Below are 18873 nucleotides of genomic sequence, written 5' to 3'. Positions count from 1 at the left end.
ATGCAAATTAATGCAAATGATCCGAACCCACACCACCGCATTAAAACCGGGAATGTTTATTAGCATTATGCAAATTTAGGCAAATGAGAGCCGAGTCCTCCCTCCCCTCCTTCCATTCCAGGCCCCGAGAGGGGCGAGGCCTCGACCAATCAGAGACAGGCGGAGATAATTTATGCAAATCCAGGCGAACGCAGCCGAGGGGGCGGGAACCAATATGCAAATTTATGCTAATGAGCCGCGCTGCTCCTCCCACTGCTCCGGCGTCAGCGTCCGCTGCTCCAGGGCGTGGATCCGGCCCAGCTCCTCCTTCAGCGCCTCGTTAACGAGCCTGACGTTAATTAGCCGCTAATTAACCCCGTTAATTAACCGCGTCAATTAACCCTCCCTTCAGCGCCTCGTTAATGAGCCTGACGTTAATTAGCTGCTAATTGACCTTGTTAATTAACCTCGTTAATTAACCCTCCCTTCAGCGCCTCGTTAACGAGCCTGATGTTAATTAGCCGCTAATTAACCTCGTTAATTAACCTCGTTAATGAACCCTCCCTTCAGCGCCTTGTTAACGAGCCTGACGTTAATTAGCAGCTAATTAACCCCATTAATTAACCCTCCCTTCAGCCTCTCGTTAACGAGCCTGCTGGTAATTAGCCGCTAATTAACCTCGTTTATTAACCCTCCTTCAGCGCCTTGTTAACGCCGCTAATTAACCTCGTTAATTAACCCTCCCTTCAGCGCCTCGTTAACGAGCCTGCCGGTAATTAGCCGCTGATTAACCCCGTTAATTAACCCTTGGCAGGCCCCACCTCCTATCAAACCCCTCCTATCCCATAAAGCCTTGCCCCATTTAAGCCCCGCCCCTTTGGCCACGCCCTTTTAAGCCCCGCCCCCTTTGGCCCCGCCCCCACCGGTGCCTCTGCAGGGTCTTGAGGCCGCGGAAAGTTCCGGAAACGACGACGAGGCGGAAACTGCCCCGGCAGAGCTGGGGGTTCTCCTGCACCTCCTGCAATTAACAGCCCTTAATTAGCGCTAATCAATGATTATTAATTACAATTAATAATGACTAATAATTAATAATTAATAATGAATTAATAATAACGGGGAATAATCAGCTGTTAGCCCCTAATTAGGGGTTCCCACGCGCTGTTGAGGGCTAATTAAGAGCGGTTCGTTGCTCATTAACGCAGCACAGACGCTAATTAGCGCCCAGCGGGGTTTTATTAATGCCCCGGCGATAATTAACCGCCATTAGCCGCTAATGAGCGCCCCTAATTGCTAATTAACACCCACTGCATGCTAATTAGCGCCCGTTGAACAGTGACTGATAACCATTAATCATTAATTAGCCGCCAATTAACACCTGATGGGTTCTAATTAACGCCCATTAAAGACTAATCAACCCAGCTGCCAATCAAAGCCAATTAGCAACTAATTAACACCCCCGGAATACTAATTAATTACTAATTAGCCGCCATTTCTCCCCAATAGGCACTCATTTCGCATCCTTGTGCACTAATTAATTAATTTCCCTGGTGAGTCAAACCTTAATTAACCCTGACTCATAAATTATGAATTTTCCCGGCGCTTTTAATTCAAATTAATTAAAGCCCCCCTTAAATCCGCTTCTTAAAAACATTTCCCGGGTAATTAAGGCCGTCCCCAGGCAAATGAGCGCCCGCCCGTCCCCCAATTAGCCGCAAATTAATTAATTACCACGTGCTCGGCCTGGAGCCGCTCCCGGAGCCGCTCCCGCAGCTCCTCCGCCGTCGGAGGTTCCATCCCCGCTTCCGCTTGCGTCACTTCCGCCGCGCGCGGGGCGTCCTGGGTAGCGAGGCGGAAACCGCGACGCGGCATTGTGGGTAACGAGGCAAAACGGCGGGTTTATTGTCGCGGTGCATTGTGGGTAACGAGGCAAAACGGCGGGTTTATTGTCGCGGTGCATCCTGGGTACAGAGGCGGAAGTGCCCTCCCGGTTCCCCGGAAGTGGCGCGCGGCATTGTGGGACGGCGATGGCCGCCATGAGGGCCGTGTACCTGCTGCGCTCCGCCGCCGCCGCCCGCGGCCGGGGCCGGCCCGGGACCTACGTGGGGTTCACGGTGGATCCGCGGCGGCGGCTGCGGCAGCACAACGGCGGCAGGAGGCGGGGGGGGGCCCGCAGGACCAGCGGGAGGGGGCCCTGGTGAGGGACGGCGGCGGGAATTGGGGGAACTGAGGGGGGGAATTGGGGATTTGGGGGGGGAATTCGGGGTTAAATGGGATTTTTGGGGGGATTTGATGGGATTTAGGGGGGTTTAGGGGGGCTTAGGGGATTAAATGAGATTTTTGGGGGGTTCGAAGGGGATTTGGGGGGATTTGTGGGGATTTAGGGGGGGTTTGAGGGGTTAAATGGGATTTTTTGGGGGATTTAGGGGGGTTTGAGGGGGGTTTGAGCGGTTAAATTAAATTTTTGTGGGGATTTGATGGGATTTGTGGGGATTTAGGGGGGATTTCGGGATTAAATGGGATTTTTTTGGGGATTTGAGGAGGATTTGAGGGGTTTAAATGGGATTTTGTGGGGTTTAAAAAGGATTTGGGGGTTTTTAGGGGTTAAATGGGATTTTTTTGGGTGTTTTTTTAGGGATTTGTGGGGATTTAGGGGGGGTTTGAGGGGTTAAATGGAATTTTTGTGGGGATTTGAGGGGATATGGGGGGATTTTGGGTGGTTTGAGTGGTTAAATGAGATTTTTGTGGGGTTTAAAGGGATTTTAGGGGGATTTGGGGGGGGTTTTGGGGTTAAATGGGATTTTTGGGTGGTTTTTAGGGATTTTGGGTGCTTTGATGGCGATTTTGGGGAGGTAAAGGGGATTTTTGGGGACCTAAAGGGGATTTGGGTGCAATTTAAGGGGATTTGGGGTGAATTTCCAGGGTTTGAGGTGAATTTAAAGGGTTTGGGGTGAATTTAAGGGGATTTGGGGTGAATTTAAAGGGATTTGGGGTGAATTTAAAGGATTTGGGGTGAATTTAAGGGGATTTGGGGTGAATTTAAGGGGATTTGGGGTGAATTTAAAGGGTTTGGGGTCTTAGAAAGAGGATTTGGGGACGGTTCAAGGCGGCTGAGAGGGAAATGTGGGAATTTCGTTGATTTTTTGGGAAGTTTTGGGGGATTTTACGCATTTTGGGAAGTTTTGGGGGGTCCAGGAAGGATTTCTGGGAGGATTTTGGGGTCGTTTCGTGAGATTTCTGGGATTTGGGAGAAATTCGGAAGATCCGGGGAGGTTTTAACGAATTCCTGATTTTCTAAAAGGGAAATTTTCAGAATTTCCAGGCAATTTCTCCAACTGAGCAATTAACGAGCTGCTAATTAAGGCGATTAATGAAGCAAACCAATTAATTTTAGCGATTTTTGCCCCAAAAAGGGAAATGGAACTTTTCGTCCACGGCTTCCCCTCCGACGTCGCCGCCCTCAGGGTGAGCCCCGCCCCCTTGAGCCCCGCCCACCTCATTAAACCACACTCAAACCCCGCCCAATTAAGCCACACCCACTTAAGCTCCTCCCTCCTCAACCCAACCCCAATTAAAATGGTTCTAATTGAAGCCCCGCCCCCTTTTTTTGCAGTTTGAGTGGGCGTGGCAACACCCAAACTCCTCCCACCGTCTCTTTGCCCCGCCCCCACGCCGCCCCCGGGAGCAGCCAATCAGCTTCGCCCTCCGCGTCTTGCCCCGCCTCCTCCGGGCTCCACCCTGGTCTCGCCTCCCGCTTAAAATCCGCTGGCTCCGCCCCTCTCGCCCCGCCCTGGAGCTGGCCCCGCCCCCTCACATGGTGGAGGAGGAGGGGGTGGGGCCACCACGCCTTAAAAGGAGAAAGGGGCGGAGCCAAGAAACGGATGCAGCCGTCGATGGGTGTGGCCTCTGTGGGGAGGTAAGGGGAGGGGCTTGAGGGGGCGAGGCATAATTTATTAATTTTTATATTAATAATTAATAGTCTCAATAGTTCTGTTTATTAGGCAACTAAAAATGCAAATTTCATGCAGATTTATGCGATTCGGGCGGGACTTTTTGGGTTTTGATGCTGCCACGCCTCTTTCAGGAGCTGGCCACGCCCCTTCTGCGCTGTCCCCGCCCCCCGTGCGCCATGGCCGCCCATCCCCCCTGCCTGGCCCGGCTCTTCCTGGCGCCGGAGCCGCGGCAGCTGCTGCCAATCACGGGCGCCTGTCCCCGGTGAGAGGGGCGGGGCTTCTGCCTGGGGGGCGGGGCTTGTGCCTGGGGGGGCGGGGCTTCCCTCCCGCTCTTTGCCTTATAAGGAAAAGGCTCAAAGATGGCGGCCAGGGGGCGTGTCCTGACGCTGAGCCCGCCCCCAGGTGCCACGCCCAGCTCCTCTGGGGGGATCTGATTCGTCGCTGCAAGGGGGAGGCGGAGCCTGAGGAGGAGTGGGAGGAGTCCGATGACATCATCATCCCCAGCTCCGCCCCCACGTGAAGCCACGCCCACAGAGGAGATTTTAAAATTTATTTATAATAAAAGCAGTTCATTTATAACAACAGTTATTCGTCGTTAATTTAAAAGGGCGGGGCCCATTAGGCCACACCCCCACGGCGCCATTTCCCCTTGGGCCCCTCCCCCTTTTTGGCGCCATTTTGAGCGATTTTATTCCCATTTTTTTGGGGGAATTTTTGGCTCCTCCCTCTCCCAAATTTTGGGGAACTTTTCCCCGATTTCAACGCCAAAAAATCCCACATTTCTTCAGCGTAAAAATTCCATTTATCACCCCCAAAAAATTCATTTTCATCCCAATTTTTTCCCCCCCCCTACAACCCCCGTTGGGATATTCTCCCTGAACTTCCGGCCGTTTTTCCCGGAATTTTCGCTCATTTCCCCCCCAAACCTTCACTTCTTCTTGGTCTCCTTGCAGGCCACCACGTAGCGCTGGGCCACGTTCAGGGGCGGGGAGTAGCCGTCGGCGTAGGAGGTGTCCTCGAACAGCACCGAGTAATCGTCCTGGGGCTGCGGGGTTCGGGGAGGTTTTGGGGGAAAAGTCGCCAGTTTCGGGCCATTTGGGGAAGGTTCGGGGAGATTTGAGTGGGTTTTGGAGAGGCCTGAGGGGATTTTGGCGATAAGCCCCGCCCCCAGCAATCCCTTATATGGTAGTGCCTCTCCTTAGCAACAAGCCCCGCCCCCTATCAACCCCTTATATGGCATTGCATCACCTTAGCAACAAGCCCCACCCCTTACCAACTCTTTATATGACAGCGCCTCTCCTTAGCAACAAACCCCGCCCCTTAGCAACAACCTTATATGGTATTGCATCACCTTAGCAACAAACCCCGCCCCCTAGCAACAGCCTTATATGGCATTGCATCACCTTAGCAACAAACCCCGCCCCTTAGCAACAGCCTTAGATGGCAGTGCCTCTCCTTAGGAACAAACCCCGCCCTTAGCAACAGCCTTATATGGCATTGCATCACCTTAGCAACAAGCCCCACCCTTAGCCACTCCTTATATGGCAGTGCCTCTCCTTAGCAACAAACCCCGCCCCTTAACAACAGCCTTAGATGGCAGCACCTCTCCTTAGCAACAAACCCCGCCCCTTAGCAACCCCTTATATGGCATTGCATCACCTTAGCAACAAGCCCCGCCCCCTATCAACCCCTTATATGGCAGTGCATCTCTTTAGCAACAAGCCCCGCCCCCTATAGCCCCTTTTATGGCAGTGCCTCTCCTTAGCAACAAACCCCGCCCTTAGCAACCCCTTATATGGCATTGCCTCTTCTTAGCAACAAGCCCCACCCCTTAGCAACAGCCTTATATGGCATTGCATTACCTTAGCAACAAACCCCGCCTCTTAGCAACAGCCTTATATGGCATTGCATCAACTTAGCAACAAGCCCCGCCCCATCAACCCCTTATATGGCATTGCATCACCTTAGCAACAAGCCCCGCCCCCTATCAACCCCTTATATGGCAGTGCATCTCTTTAGCAACAAGCCCCGCCCCCTATAGCCCCTTTTATGGCAGTGCCTCTCCTTAGCAACAAACCCCGCCCTTAGCAACCCCTTATATGGCATTGCATCACCTTAGCAACAAGCCCCACCCTTAGCCACTCCTTATATGGCAGTGCCTCGCCTTAAAAACAAACCCCGCCCCTTAGCAACAGCCTTATATGGCATTGCATCACCTTAGCAACAAGCCCCACCCTTAGCCACTCCTTATATGGCAGTGCCTCTCCTTAGCAACAAACCCCGCCCCTTAGCAACCTTTTATATGGCATTGCATCACCTTAGCAACAAACCCCGCCCCATATCAACCCCTTATATGGCAGTGCGACTCCTTAGCAACAAACCCCGCCCCCTATAGCCCCTTTTATGGCAGTGCCTCTCCTTAGCAACAAACCCCGCCCCTTAGCAACCGCCTTATATGGCAGCATCTCTTCTTAGCAACAAGCCCCGCCCCTTAGCAACAGCCTTATATGGCATTGCATCACCTTAGCAACAAACCCCGCCCCCTAGCAACAGCCTTATATGGCATTGCATCACCTTAGCAACAAGCCCCGCCCCCTATCAACCCCTTATATGGCAGTGCATCTCTTTAGCAACAAGCCCCGCCCCCTATAGCCTTTTTTATGGCAGTGCCTCTCCTTAGCAACAAACCCCGCCCTTAGCAACAGCCTTATATGGCATTGCATCACCTTAGCAACAAGCCCCGCCCCCCAGCAACCCCCCCGGCCGTTTCCCCCCATTAAAACCGGGGTTTTTTGGGGGATTTTGGCGGCGTTTTCGGGGCCGATCCCGGGGTTTTTGGGGGCACTCACGCGCTGGGGCGGGGCGTGGATCAGGGCCCGGTAGAAGCAGGTGGTCTGGGGGTAGAGGGCCAGCACCAGCTGGTCCTTGTGGAAAAGCGCCTCGGGGTCGGTCTCGGGGTTGGTTTTCCACTGCGGCAGCGGGATGATGCGGCGGCGGCTCAGCGTGTGGCGCCTGCCAACGCGGGAGGCGGCAGGGGGTTTGGGGGGGAAACGGGGATTTTGGAGGGGTTTGAGGGGAAAATGGGGATTTTGGGGTGTTTGAGGGGATTTGGGGGAAAAAATGGGGTTTTGGGGGTGTTTGGGGGGAAAAATGGGGATTTTTGGGATGTTTTACGGAGGTTTGGGGGAAAAATTGGGGATTTTTGGGATGTTTCAGGGGATTTGGGGGGAAAACGGGGATTTTGGGGGGGTTTGGGGGGAAAAACGGGGATTTTGGGGGTGTTTGAGGGAGGTTTGGGGGGAAAAATGGGGATTTTGGGGGTGTTTCAGGGGATTTGGGGGAAAAACGGGGATTTTGGGGGTGTTTGAGGGGGTTTGGGGGGAAAAACGGGGATTTTGGGGTGTTTTAGGAAGGTTTAAGGGGGTTTGGGGGAAAAAAATGGGGATTTTCGGGGAAAAAATGGGGTTTGGGGGAAAAAATGGGGATTTTGGGGGTGTTTTAGGGGATTTGGGGGAAAAAATGGGGATTTTTGGGGGTGTTTGAGGGGGTTTGGGGGAAAAAATGGGGGTTTTTGGGATGTTTGAGGGAGGTTTGAGGGGATTTGGGGGGAAAAATGTGGATTTTGGGAGGTTTGAGGGGATTTGGGGGAAAAAATGGGGATTTTTGGGATGTTTCAGGGAGTTTTGAGGGGATTTTTTTGGGGCCATACGGAGAGGTTTGGAGATTTTGGGGGAACACTGAGAAAACCTGGAGAAGCCCGAGGGAATTTTTTGGAGGGGGGGGTGGGGATTTGTGAAAACATTGGGAAAAGACGTGGAAGCTGTGGAGATGCCAAGAAATCCCGGGAATTTAAGCAGATTTTGGGGCGCTCTGCAGAGAATTTCACCGATATTTTTTTATCACTCACTCCTTCCCTTCCTCATCGATGTCGTCCACCTCGTACCTGCGGGGGGGAAACAAGTCAAAACCTGCCGCCGGAAACACGAATTCTGAGGGGAAAAAGGCGGGTTTTGAGGCAAAAAGAGGCGGTTTTGGGCGGGAAGGAGGGGATTGTGGTCACTCACTTGTTGGCGGCGTGGCTGTAGCTGACCACCTCGGCCAGGATCCACTGCTCGTCCCCTTCCAGGGCTTTCACCCTGGCGGCCACTTTGTCCCCGGGTTTGGCCACGTAGTCGCCGGCGGCCGGCACGGCCCCGCACAGGGGAGGGGGTCTGGAGGGGTCCGGAGGTCACCCCAAAAATTCCCGACCTCAAAAAACCCCGCCTTTGGTTCCAGCAGGAAATTCAAAAGTTTGCCCCAAAAATGTTGATTTTTTGGTTTTTTTTTTGTTGTAAAATCGGTGATTTTTTACTCAAAACCCTCCTGGTTTTACCTCAAAAATCAACGCTTTCGGCACTAAATCACCCAATTTAGCCTCGAAATTGGGTGTTTTACCTTAAAATTGCCCGTTTTCATCCCTAAATAATCCAACAGCAGCGCCACCCTCAAATCCCCCGTTCCCCCTCCAAACTCCGGGTTTTTTTCTCCCAAATCACCACTTCTTTCCTCATAAATCCCCACCTTTTCCCCCCAGAACCCCTCTTTGCCCTCCCAAACCTTCACTTTTCCCTCAAATTCCCTCATTTTCCCCCGTTTTTCCTCACTTTTCCCCGGGCTTGCCGATCCACAGCGGCAGCGTCATGGCCGACTGCTGCAGCAGCGTCATCAGCACCCCCCTCCTCATCGTCTTCCTGGGCGGCTCCGCCTCGCTGTAAATCCCGGCGATTTTTGCCGCTGCCGTGAAAACATCAATAAAATTTAAAAAATCTGAAAATCCTGAGGGGTTTCGGTGGAATTTTTGAGGGGTTTTGAGGGGTTGCCGGCTTTTCCCGCCGTTTTTTTTCCCGCCCGCCCGGCGTGAGGGGAGCGGCGCCGCAGCGCCCCCTGGCGGCCGTACCGATGCGGCGCTCCTCCAGCAGCGATTTGATCTCGGCGATTTTATCCAAAGCTCTCCGCAGAACGCTAAAAAACGGTGAAAGCGATAAAAAGCAGGAGGAAAAGATGAAAAATCGGGAAGAGAGGTGCGGTTCGGGAGGTGGGGAGGGGAAAGGTGGGGGATCTGAGGGGGGAATGGGGGGGGAAATGGGGGTTTTGGGGGATAAAGTTAGGGAAGAGGGTGAAAAAATGGGATTTTTAAGGGAATTTTGAGGGGGAAAAGGGTGAGAGAGTAAAAATTCGATGCAATGAGAAAGAAGTTAGGGGGGGAAAAGGTGGAAATTTGAGTGGGGGAAAGTGAGATTTGGAGGTCAACGAGCAGAAATTTGAGGGAAAAATCCAGAATTTTCAGGGGGAAAAAGCGAAAATCTGAGGGGGAAAAAAGCGTGAATTTGCAGGGTAAAAGCAGGAATGTGAGGAATGGGAAGGTTTTTTGGGATGTGAGTGGGAATTCCGGACTCACTTGCACTCGGCCTCGGCGTCGGCCTTGGCTGTGGTGTAGAGCCCGCGGAGCTTGGTGCGGTAATAGGGGGAAACTGGGGGGTCCCAGGAGGGTCAGGAGGTGCCAAAAACCCCCCAAAATCCCCCCCAAAATTCTCCCCCGAAATCCCGGGGTTGTTTTTTACTTTTGTTCTCCGTCTGCATCCGCTCGTGCGTCTTCTGGATGTTCACCAGGTTGTGCTCGCTGCGGGAGCGCTCCTCCTGAGGGAGAGAGTTGGGCAAAAAATCGGGGAAAAAGGAGGTAAAATTGGGGACAAAAAGGGGGAAATGAGAGAAAAAAGAGAAGCAGAAAGGGTAAAAAATAATATAAAACAAATTCAGTGATAAAGGGGGATTTATAAGGAAAAAAACACGAAGGATTTGGAAGTGTTGGCGTTAATAAATGAGGATTTTTCAAAATAAAAAAGGGACTTTTGGAGGGAAATTAGGAATTTTAGGGGGATCATTGAAGATTTTGGGGGGAAATTGGGGGTTGGAGTTTCTAATGAAGATTTTTGTGGGGGAAAAAGGAGGATTTGAAGGGGGAAAAGAGCACGTTGTGAGGAATAAAGGGGATTTTGAGGGGAAAAAGAGGGATTTGAGTCAATTAAGGGGGATTTGGGGTAGAAGTGGGTGATTTCTGAGCAGAAAAATGCAATTTTAGGGTAAAATCGGTCAGTTTCAGCATAAAATTTGTGACTTTGGGGTAAAAAAACCCCATTTTGCAATAGGAATGGGCGTTTTTATGATAAAATAGGTGATTTTAGGGCTAGATGGGCTCGATTTTTGGGTAAAATGGGCGGTTTGGGGGGAAGAAATGGGAGATTTTGTGAGGTTCGTGATGGGAAACGGAGGATCTTGAGGGAAAACGAGGAATTAGTAAGGCGAAATGCAAATTTGTGAGGGGAAATGAGGGGCGAACAAGAGGTCCGTGAGGGGAAAAAGGTCATTTTGGGGTGAGCTGGGTGATTTTTGGGATCCGTTAATGGCAAGAGATGATTTGGAGCGGGGGAAACGGGCGATTGTTTGGGTCCGTGAAGGGAAGCGGAGGGGAAAGAGCGGGATCGGTGAGGAGTAATGGGGGGAAAGCGGAGGAAACGGGGATGGAGGGAGGGAATGGAGGATCCTGAGGAGGAACAGGGAATCCCAACAGAAAATGGGGGGTCCCGGAACCCCTAAACCCTGGGGAAATGCGGTACCTGCGTCTGTTTAATGAGCTGGTGCAGCTCCCCCAGCAGCTCCGCGATGCGCGAATCGGCCGAGACCAGCGCCATGACCGGGGCTGGGGGGGGCAAAATGGCGGCGGCTCCTGAGGGGGAGAGAAAGGGGCGGGGGGAAATGGGCGGTGCCTCCTGAGGAGCGGCACAAGCCACGCCCACATAGCGCCATATATGGGCAAAGACCACGCCTCCCTTCCTAATATGGATTTAAGGGTTTATTTATGTTTATTATTATGTTTATTTATGCGCGGGGGTTAAACCACGCCCACAATAAATCTTTATGTGGATTGGCCGCTGCGCAAGCCACGCCCCTTCACTGATTCATGTGGATCCGTGGCTCCTTAAGCCACGCCCCCAGCCGGGGGTCAGTCACGTGAGGGCCGCGTCACGTGAGCAGCGGCCAAGATGGCGGACGAGGAGCCGCTGCTGCCGGCGGGTGAGCGCCGAAAGAAATCGGGATTAAAACGGGAATAAAACCCGGGAATTCGGGATGAAAACCGGGATTAAAAACCGGCAGCTGAAACCCGGGAGAAGGGGCCGGGAAAGGGGAGCGGGATCGGGGCCCCAAAGCGGGAGCGGGAGCGGCGAGCGACCCCGAATTTCCCCGAATTTCCCCGAATTTCCCCGAAATGCCCCCAAAATTCCCGCTCAAGGTCTCCCCTCCCCCACAGCCGCCGACTCCGCCCCTCCCCCGCCGCCCCCGAGCCCCTCCTGGCGAATCGGAGCCGCTTTTTGGTGAGTGCCCCGCCCACGCCGCGTCAGGCCCCGCCCCCGCCCCAGACCACGCCCCTAAAGCCCCTCCCCCGCCCTGAACCACCGCAAATTTCCCGCCAAAACGGATCCATTTCGGAGCCTCCCCTCCCCCGTGGCCCCGCCCATTTAAGCCACGCCTCGCTGAGTCACACCCACATCTGGCCACGCCCACATCGAGAACACACCCACCCAGGCCCCTCCCCATCCTCTAAAACCACCCCCCCAGGTTTCCCGCCAAAACGGCATCGTTTAAGCGCCGAATTTCCCGCCAAAACGGAGCCTCTTAGACCCTCCCCTCCCCCACAGCCACGCCCACCCTCGGGCACGCCCACCCCGCCGGGCCCCGCCCCCTTAAGCCCCGCCCCCGCAGGATCCTGGGCCTGTGCAATAACCTCCCGTACGTGGTGATGCTGAGCGCCGCCCGCGACCTGCTGGAGCCACGCCCCGTGAGTGGCCACGCCCACTTCTTAAAGGCACCCCGCCTCCTTCCTTGGGGAAGGCCACGCCCCTTCCCGCCGGGGGATTCCCGGGATTTGGGGGGATTTCGGATTTTTCCCGGGTTTTTTCAGGGGGAGGAGCCGCGGAACCGGAGCCGGCACGACTGCGACCCCGTGGGGACCGGGGTGGGTGGGGCCTGAGGGGGCGGGGCCAAACTGGGTGGGGTCTGAGTGGGTGGGGCTTGGAAAGGGGACGGTTTAATGGGAGGGGCTTAATGGGTGGGGCTTAATGGGAGGGGCTTAAGGGATGGGGCTTAATGGGAGGGGCTTAATGGGGTGGGGCTTAAAGGGGTGGGGATTAATGGGTGGGGCTTAATGGGGTGGGGCCTAACATGGTGGGGTTAAAGGGGTGGGGATTAAAGGGGTGGGGCTTAATGGGGTGGGGTTTAAAGGGGTGGGGCTTAACAGGGTGGGGAGTAAATGGGTGGGGCTTAACAGGGTGGGGATTAAAGGGGTGGGGATTAATGGGGCGGGGATTAAAGGGGTGGGGATTAATAGGGTGGGGCTTAAACGGGTGGGGATTAAAGGGGTGGGGCTTAATGGGGTGGGGATTAAAGGGGTGGGGCTTGAAATGAAATGTGTTTTAAGGGGAGGGGTTTCAGTGGGCGGGGCTGACGGGGTGGGTGTGTCTGGGTGGGCGTGGCCTGACCCCGCCCCTCAGGCCGTGCTATTGGCTGACGTCGTCCCCGCCCTGGGGGTGAAGCTGCTTCTGCCCCTGGTGGGGTCTCACCTGCCCGAGAGGTGAGGGGCGGGGCTTAAAGGGGCGGGGCTGGAATGGGGAGGGGCTTTGGGGGGAGGAAAATCAGGAAGATTTTGGGAAGCGGGGGGGGGATTTGGGGAAGGGGGCGTGTCCGGGCTGTGGCCCCGCCCCCAGGTGTGGCCTCCCGCAGGTGCCGCGTGGTGGGCGTGGCCTTGAGCCTGTGGGGCAGCGTCAGCGCCGTGGCCGCGGCCAGAGGGACCCTGAGCAGCCTGGGGGGTGAGTGGTCACTCAGGGGTCACTCAGGGGTCACTCAGGGACACTCAGGGGTCATTGGGGTCACTCAGGGACACTCAGGGTCACTCAGGGGTCACTCAGGAGTCACTGGGGTCACTCAGGGGTCACTCGTGGTCACTCAGGGGTCACTCAGGGGTCATTGGGGTCACTCAGGGGTCACTCAGGGTCACTCAGGGGTCACTCAGGGTCACTCGTGGTCACTCAGGGTCACTCAGGGGTCATTGGGGTCACTCAGGGGTCACTCAGGGGTCACTGGGGTCACTCAGGGGTCACTCAGGGGTCACTGGGGTCACTCAGTGGTCACTCAGGGTCACTCAGGGGTCACTCAGGGTCACTGTGGTCACTTTGGTCACTCAGGGATCGCTCTGGGCAGTGCGGGGGCGGGGCTGGGCGAGGTCACTTTCCTCACCTTGGCGTCCTCCTACTCCAGGTAAGGGGGCGTGGCCTCACCTGGGACCACACCCACTTTGGCCACGCCCCAAACCCGGGGGCGCCCCTTTTAAACCACCCCCCCCACCCCTCAGCGGGCGTGGCCTGACTCGGCTCCTCCCCCCGCAGCTCCGGGCTCTCCTATTGGTCGTCGGGGACGGGCGCGGCCGGGCTGGGCGGGGCCCTGGGGTTTTGGGGGCTGCGGGCGCTGCTGCCCCTCCCCCAGGCGCTGCTGCCCGCCCTGGCCCTGCCCCCGGCCATGCTGCTCAGGTGAGGCCCCGAATCCCCGCTTTTTCACCCCAAAAATTCCCCCTCTCGCTGCCGCGCTTTCCCGCCGGGATCCCCGCCGAGGGGGCGGGGCCTCCCCGGGCTCCGCCCTCCCCCATCCGGATTTTGGGATTTTCCCGCTTTCCGTGGTTTTTTTATTTTTCTCCCCCAGTTTCTTCTTCCTCCTGGGCCCTGCCCCTCCCCCCAGGCCGGAGCCGCCCCTCCCCCAACCCGACGAGGGGGGCGGGTCCAGGGCGGGGTCCTGGGGCGTGGCCAAGGTGAGAAAGGGGCGGGGCTTGAAGGGGAGGGGCTCGGAAGGGGGGAAAATCGGGAGATTCCGGGATAAAAATTCCGGGGGGGAAAAAGGGGGGAATTCCGGCCGGGGGGAGGGGCCTGGAGGGGGCGTGGGGGGGGTGGGGGAAGGGGGGGGCGGGGGGAGGGGCGTGGTCTGACCCCGCCCCTCCCCTCCCCTCCCCCCGCAGGCCGCCCTCCGCCTCGGGGCGCCGCTGGGCCTCGTTTACTTCGCCGAGTACTTCGTTAATCAGGGGCTGGTGGGTGGGGGAGGGGCTTTGGGGGGGGTGGGGGAGGGGCTGGGGGGGGCGGGGCTTTGTGGGGGAGGGGGTGGGGTTGGGGGAGGGGATTTGTGGGGGTGGGGGAGGGGATTTGTGGGGTGGGGGAGGGGATTTGTGGGGTGGGGGAGGGGATGTGTGGGTGTGGGGGAGGGGATTTGTTAGGTGGGGGAGGGGCTGGTGGGGAGTGGGGGAGGGGATTTTGGGGTGGGGAGGGGATTTGTGAGGAGGGGGAGGGGCTGAGGGGTGGGGGAGGGGATTTGGGGTGTGGGGGAGGGGCTGGGGGTGGGGGAGGGGATTTGTGGGTGTGGGGGAGGGGATTCGTGGGGTGGGGGAGGGGCTTGGGGGGTGGGGGAGGGGATTTGGGGTGTGGGGGAGGGGCTGAGGGGTGGGGGAGGGGATTTGGGGTTGGGGGAGGGGAGTGGGGGAGGGGATTTGTGGGGCGTGGGAGGGGCTTTGTGGGGGAGGAGCTTTGTGGGCTGGGGGAGGGGCTTGAGGGGAGTGGGGGAGGGGCAGGAAGGGGGGGGGAAAGGGGGGGGCAACGAGGGTGGGGGATGGGCCGGGAGGGTGGAATTTGGGGGTGGGGGAGGGGCCGAAAGGGCAGAATCGGGGCGGGGGTGGGGAAGGGGCGGGGGGGGAGGGTCCAGGGGCGCTCAGCCCCTCCCCCACCCCACAAAGCCCCTCCCCCCCCACCCCCCCCCCCAGATGGAGCTGCTTTACTTCCCGTCCTCGCCCCTCCCCCACAGCGCCCAGTACCGCACGTGAGTGGGGGAGGGGGGGATTTGGGGGGGAGGAGGGGCGGGGGAGGGGAGCCCCTCCCCCCCCCCCATATTCCCCTGCCCCGCCCCCGCAGGCTGCAGCTGCTGTACCAGGCCGGCGTTTTCCTCTCGCGCTCGTCCCTGCGCTGCCTCCGCCTGCGCCGCCTCTGGGCCCTGGCCCTGGCCCAGGTCTCTGCTCCCCTTCCAGCTCCCCTTCCCCGTCCCCTCCCCGCCCTCTTCCCCCCCCTCACCTCCCTTCCCCCGACGCGTTTTCCCCAATTTTCACCAATTTTCCCACGTTTTTCCCCCATTTTCAGTCATTTTTTACAAATTTTCCCCAATTTTCCCACATTTTTCCCGATTTTCAAACATTTTACCCAAATTTTCCCCGATTTTCCCACTTTTTTCCCCCATTTTCAGTAATTTTTCCAAATTTTTCCCAATTTTCCCAATTTTCCCACATATTTCCCCAATTTTCAGTCATTTTCCCTCAATTTTTCCCAATTTTCCCACATTTTCAGTCATTTTCCCCAAATTTTTCCCAATTTTCCCACATTTTTCCCCGATTTTCAGCCATTTCCCAAATTTTTCCCAATTTTCCCAATTTTTCCACGTTTTTCCTGATTTTCAGTCATTTTTCCCAATTTTCCCAATTTTCCCACGTTTTCCCTGATTTTCAGTCATTTTCCCCAAATTTTTCCCAATTTTTCCACGTTTTTCTTTGATTTTCAGTCATTTTTTCCAAATTTTTCCCAATTTTCCCACGTTTTTCCCCTTTTTCAGTCATTTTTTACAAATTTTCCCCAATTTTCCCACGTTTTCCCTGATTTTCAGTCATTTTCCCCAAATTTTTCCCAATTTTTCCACGTTTTTCTTTGATTTTCAGTCATTTTCCCCAAATTTTTCCCAATTTTCCCACGTTTTTCCCCCATTTTCAGACATTTTTTCCAAATTTTTCCCAATTTTCCCACGTTTTCCCTGATTTTCAGTTATTTTTTCCAAATTTTTCCCAATTTTCCCAATTTTCCCACGTTTTTCCCCCATTTTCAGTCGCTTTTTCCAAATTTTTCCCAATTTTCCCACATTTTTCCCCGATTTTCAGACATTTTACCCAAATTTTTCCCAATTTTCCCATGTTTTCCCCCAATTTTCCCAAATTTTCCCCAATTTTTAACCAATTTTCCCAAATTTTCCCAGGTTTTCCCCAATTTTTCCCAATTTCCCCCCATTTTTTCCCATTTTTCCCTGATTTTCAGCCGTTTTTCCCAATTTTCCCAATTTCCCCCCGTTTTCCCCCAATTTCCCTCCCAGCATTTCCCCGTTTCCCCCGTTTTGAACCGAATTCCGCCATTTTTAACCCAATTTTTCTCGTTTTTAACCGATTCTTTTTCCCTCCCCTTCCCCTCGCTGGCCCCGCCCCCAGGTGCTGCTGGCCGCGTTCCTATTGGCTGCCGTAGCTGTCAATCACCTCCTGCCCTCGCTGGGCGTGGCCGCAGCGCTGGCGGTGGGGGAAGGGCTGGTGGGGGGAGGGGCCTATGGGAACGCCTTCCTCAACCTGAGTGACCAGGTGAGTGACCCCTGAGTGACCCCTGACCCCTGAGTGACCCCTGAGTGACCCCTGACCCCTGAGTGACCCTGAGTGACCCCTGAGTGACCCCTGACCCCTGAGTGACCCCTGAGTGACCCCTGAGTGACCCCTGAGTGACCCCTGACCCCTGAGTGACCCCTGAGTGACCCCTGACCCCTGAGTGACCCTGAGTGACCCCTGAGTGACCCCTGACCCCTGAGTGACCCTGAGTGACCCCTGAGTGACCCTGAGTGACCCCTGAGTGACCCCTGAGTGACCCTGAGTGACCCCTGAGTGACCCTGAGTGACCCCTGTGTGACCCCGAGTGACCCCTGAGTGACCCCTGAGTCACCCCTGACCCCTGAGTGACCCGAGTGACCCCTGAGTGACCCCTGACCCCTGAGTGACCCCTGACTGACCCTGAGTGACCCCGAGTGACCCCTGAGTGACCCCTGAGTGACCCCCGAGTGACCCCTGAGTGACCCCTGAGTGACCCCGAATGACCCTGAGTGACCCTGAGTGACCCCGAGTGACCTCTCTGTCCGCAGGTGTCCCCCCCCCAGCAGCCTCTGGCCGTGGCCGTGGTCACTCTGATGGCCGAAGTCGCCATCGCCGTGGCCGGAGGGGTCGCCCTGGGGGCTCACGCCGCCTTCTGTGGCCAGGAGTGACCCCTGAGTGACCCCTGAGTGACCCCTGAGTGACCCTGAGTGACCCTGAGTGACCCCGAATGACCCTGAGTGACCCCTGAGTGACCCCTGAGTGACCCTGAGTGACCCCTGAGTGACCCCTGAGTGGCCCCTGAGTGACCCTGAGTGACCCCTGAGTGACCCCTGAGTGACCCCTGAGTGACCCTGAGTGACCCTGAGTGACCCCAAATGACCCTGAGTGACCCCTGAGTGACCCCTGAGTGACCCTGAGTGACCCCTGAGTGACCCCTGAGTGACCCCTGAGTGACCCTGAGTGACCCTGAGTGACCTCTGAGTGACCCAGAGTGACCCCTGAGTGACCTCTGAGTGACCCCTGAGTGACCCAGAGTGACCCCTGACTGACCCCTGACTGACCCTGAGTGACCCCGAGTGACCACAAGGAGCGGTCACTCAGTGACCCCTGAGTGACCTGGGCAGTTTTTCCATTAAAAAAGGGAATTTTTGGGTTTTTCCATTGATTTTTTTAATTCTTTCTCTTCTCTTCGTTCATTAATTAGAGGTTAATTAAGGACTCATTAAGGTGAATTAATTAGGGAGGCGATTAATGGGTGAAAAACGGGATTTTTGGGGGTAAAAAGGCGGAATTTTGCTGCCAAAAATCGCTTTTTTCTCAGGGTAAAAAGAGCGGATTTTGAGGTTAAAAAAAGGCGAATTCCGAATTTAAAAAAAAGTGAAAAAGGTCAATTTTAAAATAAAAAAACATCCAATAAGTTTTGAGGTAAAAATGGTTAACGGCGAATTTTAAAAAATACGTGAGTTTTGAGGGGAAATTTGTTCATTTTGAGGTTAAAAACCGCCAAATCTGAGGTAAAAAAATCCTCAGATCTGAGGGAAAAAATACCGAATTCGAAGCAAGGAAATCGATTTTTATTAAAAAGATTGGATTTCTACCCAGAAACGCGAATTGAGGGGTAAAATTCGACATTTTTGGGTCAAAACCGGCCGATTTTGGGAGGGGAAAAACCGGGAATTCTGAGGGGAAAAGTCGGGATTTGTGAGGTAAAAAGTTGGGAATTCTGAGGTAAAAAACCCCGAATTTGCGGCTAAAATGTCGATTGTTATTTAAAACCTTGGATTCTCACCCAAAACGCGATTTTAACGGGGAAAATTTGATATTTTTGGGTCAAAATCGGCCGATTTGGAGATGGGAAAAAACCGGGAAATTCTGAGGGGAAAAGTCGGGATTTGTGAGGTAAAAACTTGGGAATTCTGAGGGGAAAATCGCCGATTTTTCAGCCGCCTAAAACACCGATCAATATTTCAAACATCGATTCTCGCCCCAAAACCGCAACTTTTGAGGTAAAACCGGCCGGTTTTGGGTCCTCACTACTTCCGGACTCGCTTTCCCAGCGTTCCCTGCGGGGTAAAGTGGAAGAGGGCGGAGCGGGAAGTGTGACGTGATCGCGTCACTTCCGTTTCCGCCTTTCACCGCTTCCTCCCCGGCGGCTCCGTGCGCGCGGCGAGTTCGGTGCGGGGGGGAGGGGGCGGAATCCGGGGTGGGGGAGGGGCCCGGGGGGGCCGAGGGGGTGGGGAAGGGGCCGGGGGGGGCGAGGGGGGAGGTTTTGGGTGAAAACTCCGGGATTTTGGGTCCGAAGTTGGGGTGAAAATCGAGGATTCGGGGGGGCCGGATCTGAGGCCTGAGGGGGGGGGAGCGGGAGGCCGTGAGGGAGCGCGAGGCCTTGGCGGGAAAACCTCGGGGTTTTGGGGTGAAAATGTGGAATTTCGGGCC

General features: G+C 55.4%; 5 protein-coding genes across 22 annotated transcripts in view; 3 read left to right on the top strand and 2 right to left on the bottom strand.

Moving 5' to 3' along the window:
* Positions 1-40: 40 nt before the first annotated feature.
* On the bottom strand, positions 41-1823 carry BOLA2B (bolA family member 2B). Its single transcript, XM_086872219.1, has 3 exons — positions 1708-1823; positions 903-997; positions 41-328 (listed from the first exon to the last, which is right to left on the bottom strand). Exons 1-3 carry the CDS (start codon positions 1771-1773, stop codon positions 223-225), a joined length of 267 nt encoding a protein of 88 aa, XP_086728345.1. The 5' UTR covers positions 1774-1823; the 3' UTR covers positions 41-222.
* A 159-nt stretch (positions 1824-1982) lies between these two features.
* On the top strand, positions 1983-4513 carry SLX1A (structure-specific endonuclease subunit SLX1A). The gene is made up of 5 exons (XM_086872218.1): positions 1983-2173; positions 3390-3441; positions 3590-3892; positions 4061-4191; positions 4332-4513. Exons 1-5 carry the CDS (start codon positions 2004-2006, stop codon positions 4447-4449), a joined length of 774 nt encoding a protein of 257 aa, XP_086728344.1. The 5' UTR covers positions 1983-2003; the 3' UTR covers positions 4450-4513.
* On the bottom strand, positions 4466-10709 carry SGF29 (SAGA complex associated factor 29). Of its 2 annotated transcripts, XM_086872216.1 has the most exons (9): positions 10583-10709; positions 9530-9605; positions 9367-9439; positions 8866-8930; positions 8573-8702; positions 7994-8140; positions 7837-7872; positions 6779-6941; positions 4466-4974 (listed from the first exon to the last, which is right to left on the bottom strand). In XM_086872216.1, exons 1-9 carry the CDS (start codon positions 10655-10657, stop codon positions 4858-4860), a joined length of 882 nt encoding a protein of 293 aa, XP_086728342.1. In that variant the 5' UTR covers positions 10658-10709; the 3' UTR covers positions 4466-4857. The 2 variants fall into 2 exon arrangements, with proteins under 2 accessions (XP_086728342.1, XP_086728343.1); XM_086872217.1 differs by lacking the exon at positions 7994-8140.
* Positions 10710-10953: 244 nt separating this feature from the next.
* On the top strand, positions 10954-18545 carry CLN3 (CLN3 lysosomal/endosomal transmembrane protein, battenin). Of its 12 annotated transcripts, XM_086872207.1 has the most exons (15): positions 10968-11039; positions 11275-11338; positions 11727-11802; positions 11926-11979; positions 12515-12594; positions 12744-12829; positions 13205-13277; positions 13406-13546; positions 13716-13821; positions 14026-14094; positions 14818-14873; positions 14966-15059; positions 16294-16437; positions 16986-17120; positions 17163-17611. In XM_086872207.1, the coding sequence occupies exons 1-14, from the start codon at positions 11009-11011 to the stop codon at positions 17103-17105; spliced, it is 1194 nt and encodes a 397-aa protein (XP_086728333.1). In that variant the 5' UTR covers positions 10968-11008; the 3' UTR covers positions 17106-17120; positions 17163-17611. The 12 variants fall into 12 exon arrangements, 11 of the variants coding, with proteins under 11 accessions (XP_086728333.1, XP_086728330.1, XP_086728340.1 ...); XM_086872204.1 differs by lacking the exons at positions 16986-17120; positions 17163-17611 and adding an exon at positions 18381-18545; XM_086872214.1 differs by lacking the exons at positions 16986-17120; positions 17163-17611 and adding an exon at positions 18381-18445 and having other exon boundaries at positions 14859-14873.
* EIF3CL (eukaryotic translation initiation factor 3 subunit C like) overlaps positions 18503-18873 on the top strand; it is a 34951-nt gene continuing 34580 nt past the window's right edge. For 5 of the 6 annotated variants that reach the window (XR_015281612.1, XR_015281613.1, XR_015281615.1 and 2 more), the window contains exon 1: positions 18554-18612. The gene's annotated coding sequence lies outside the window, so the exon portion shown is untranslated. Of the gene's footprint in view, positions 18613-18873 lie in introns of all 6 variants that reach the window. The other variant, XR_015281616.1, reaches the window with a different exon arrangement.

This window comes from Cyanistes caeruleus, chromosome 39 (assembly GCF_971803275.1).
Source record: "Cyanistes caeruleus chromosome 39, bCyaCae1.hap1.1, whole genome shotgun sequence".
Lineage (NCBI taxonomy): Eukaryota > Metazoa > Chordata > Aves > Passeriformes > Paridae > Cyanistes > Cyanistes caeruleus.
The sequence above is the reverse complement of the archived record's forward strand: the minus strand, read 5'-3'. Positions and strand labels throughout refer to the sequence as shown.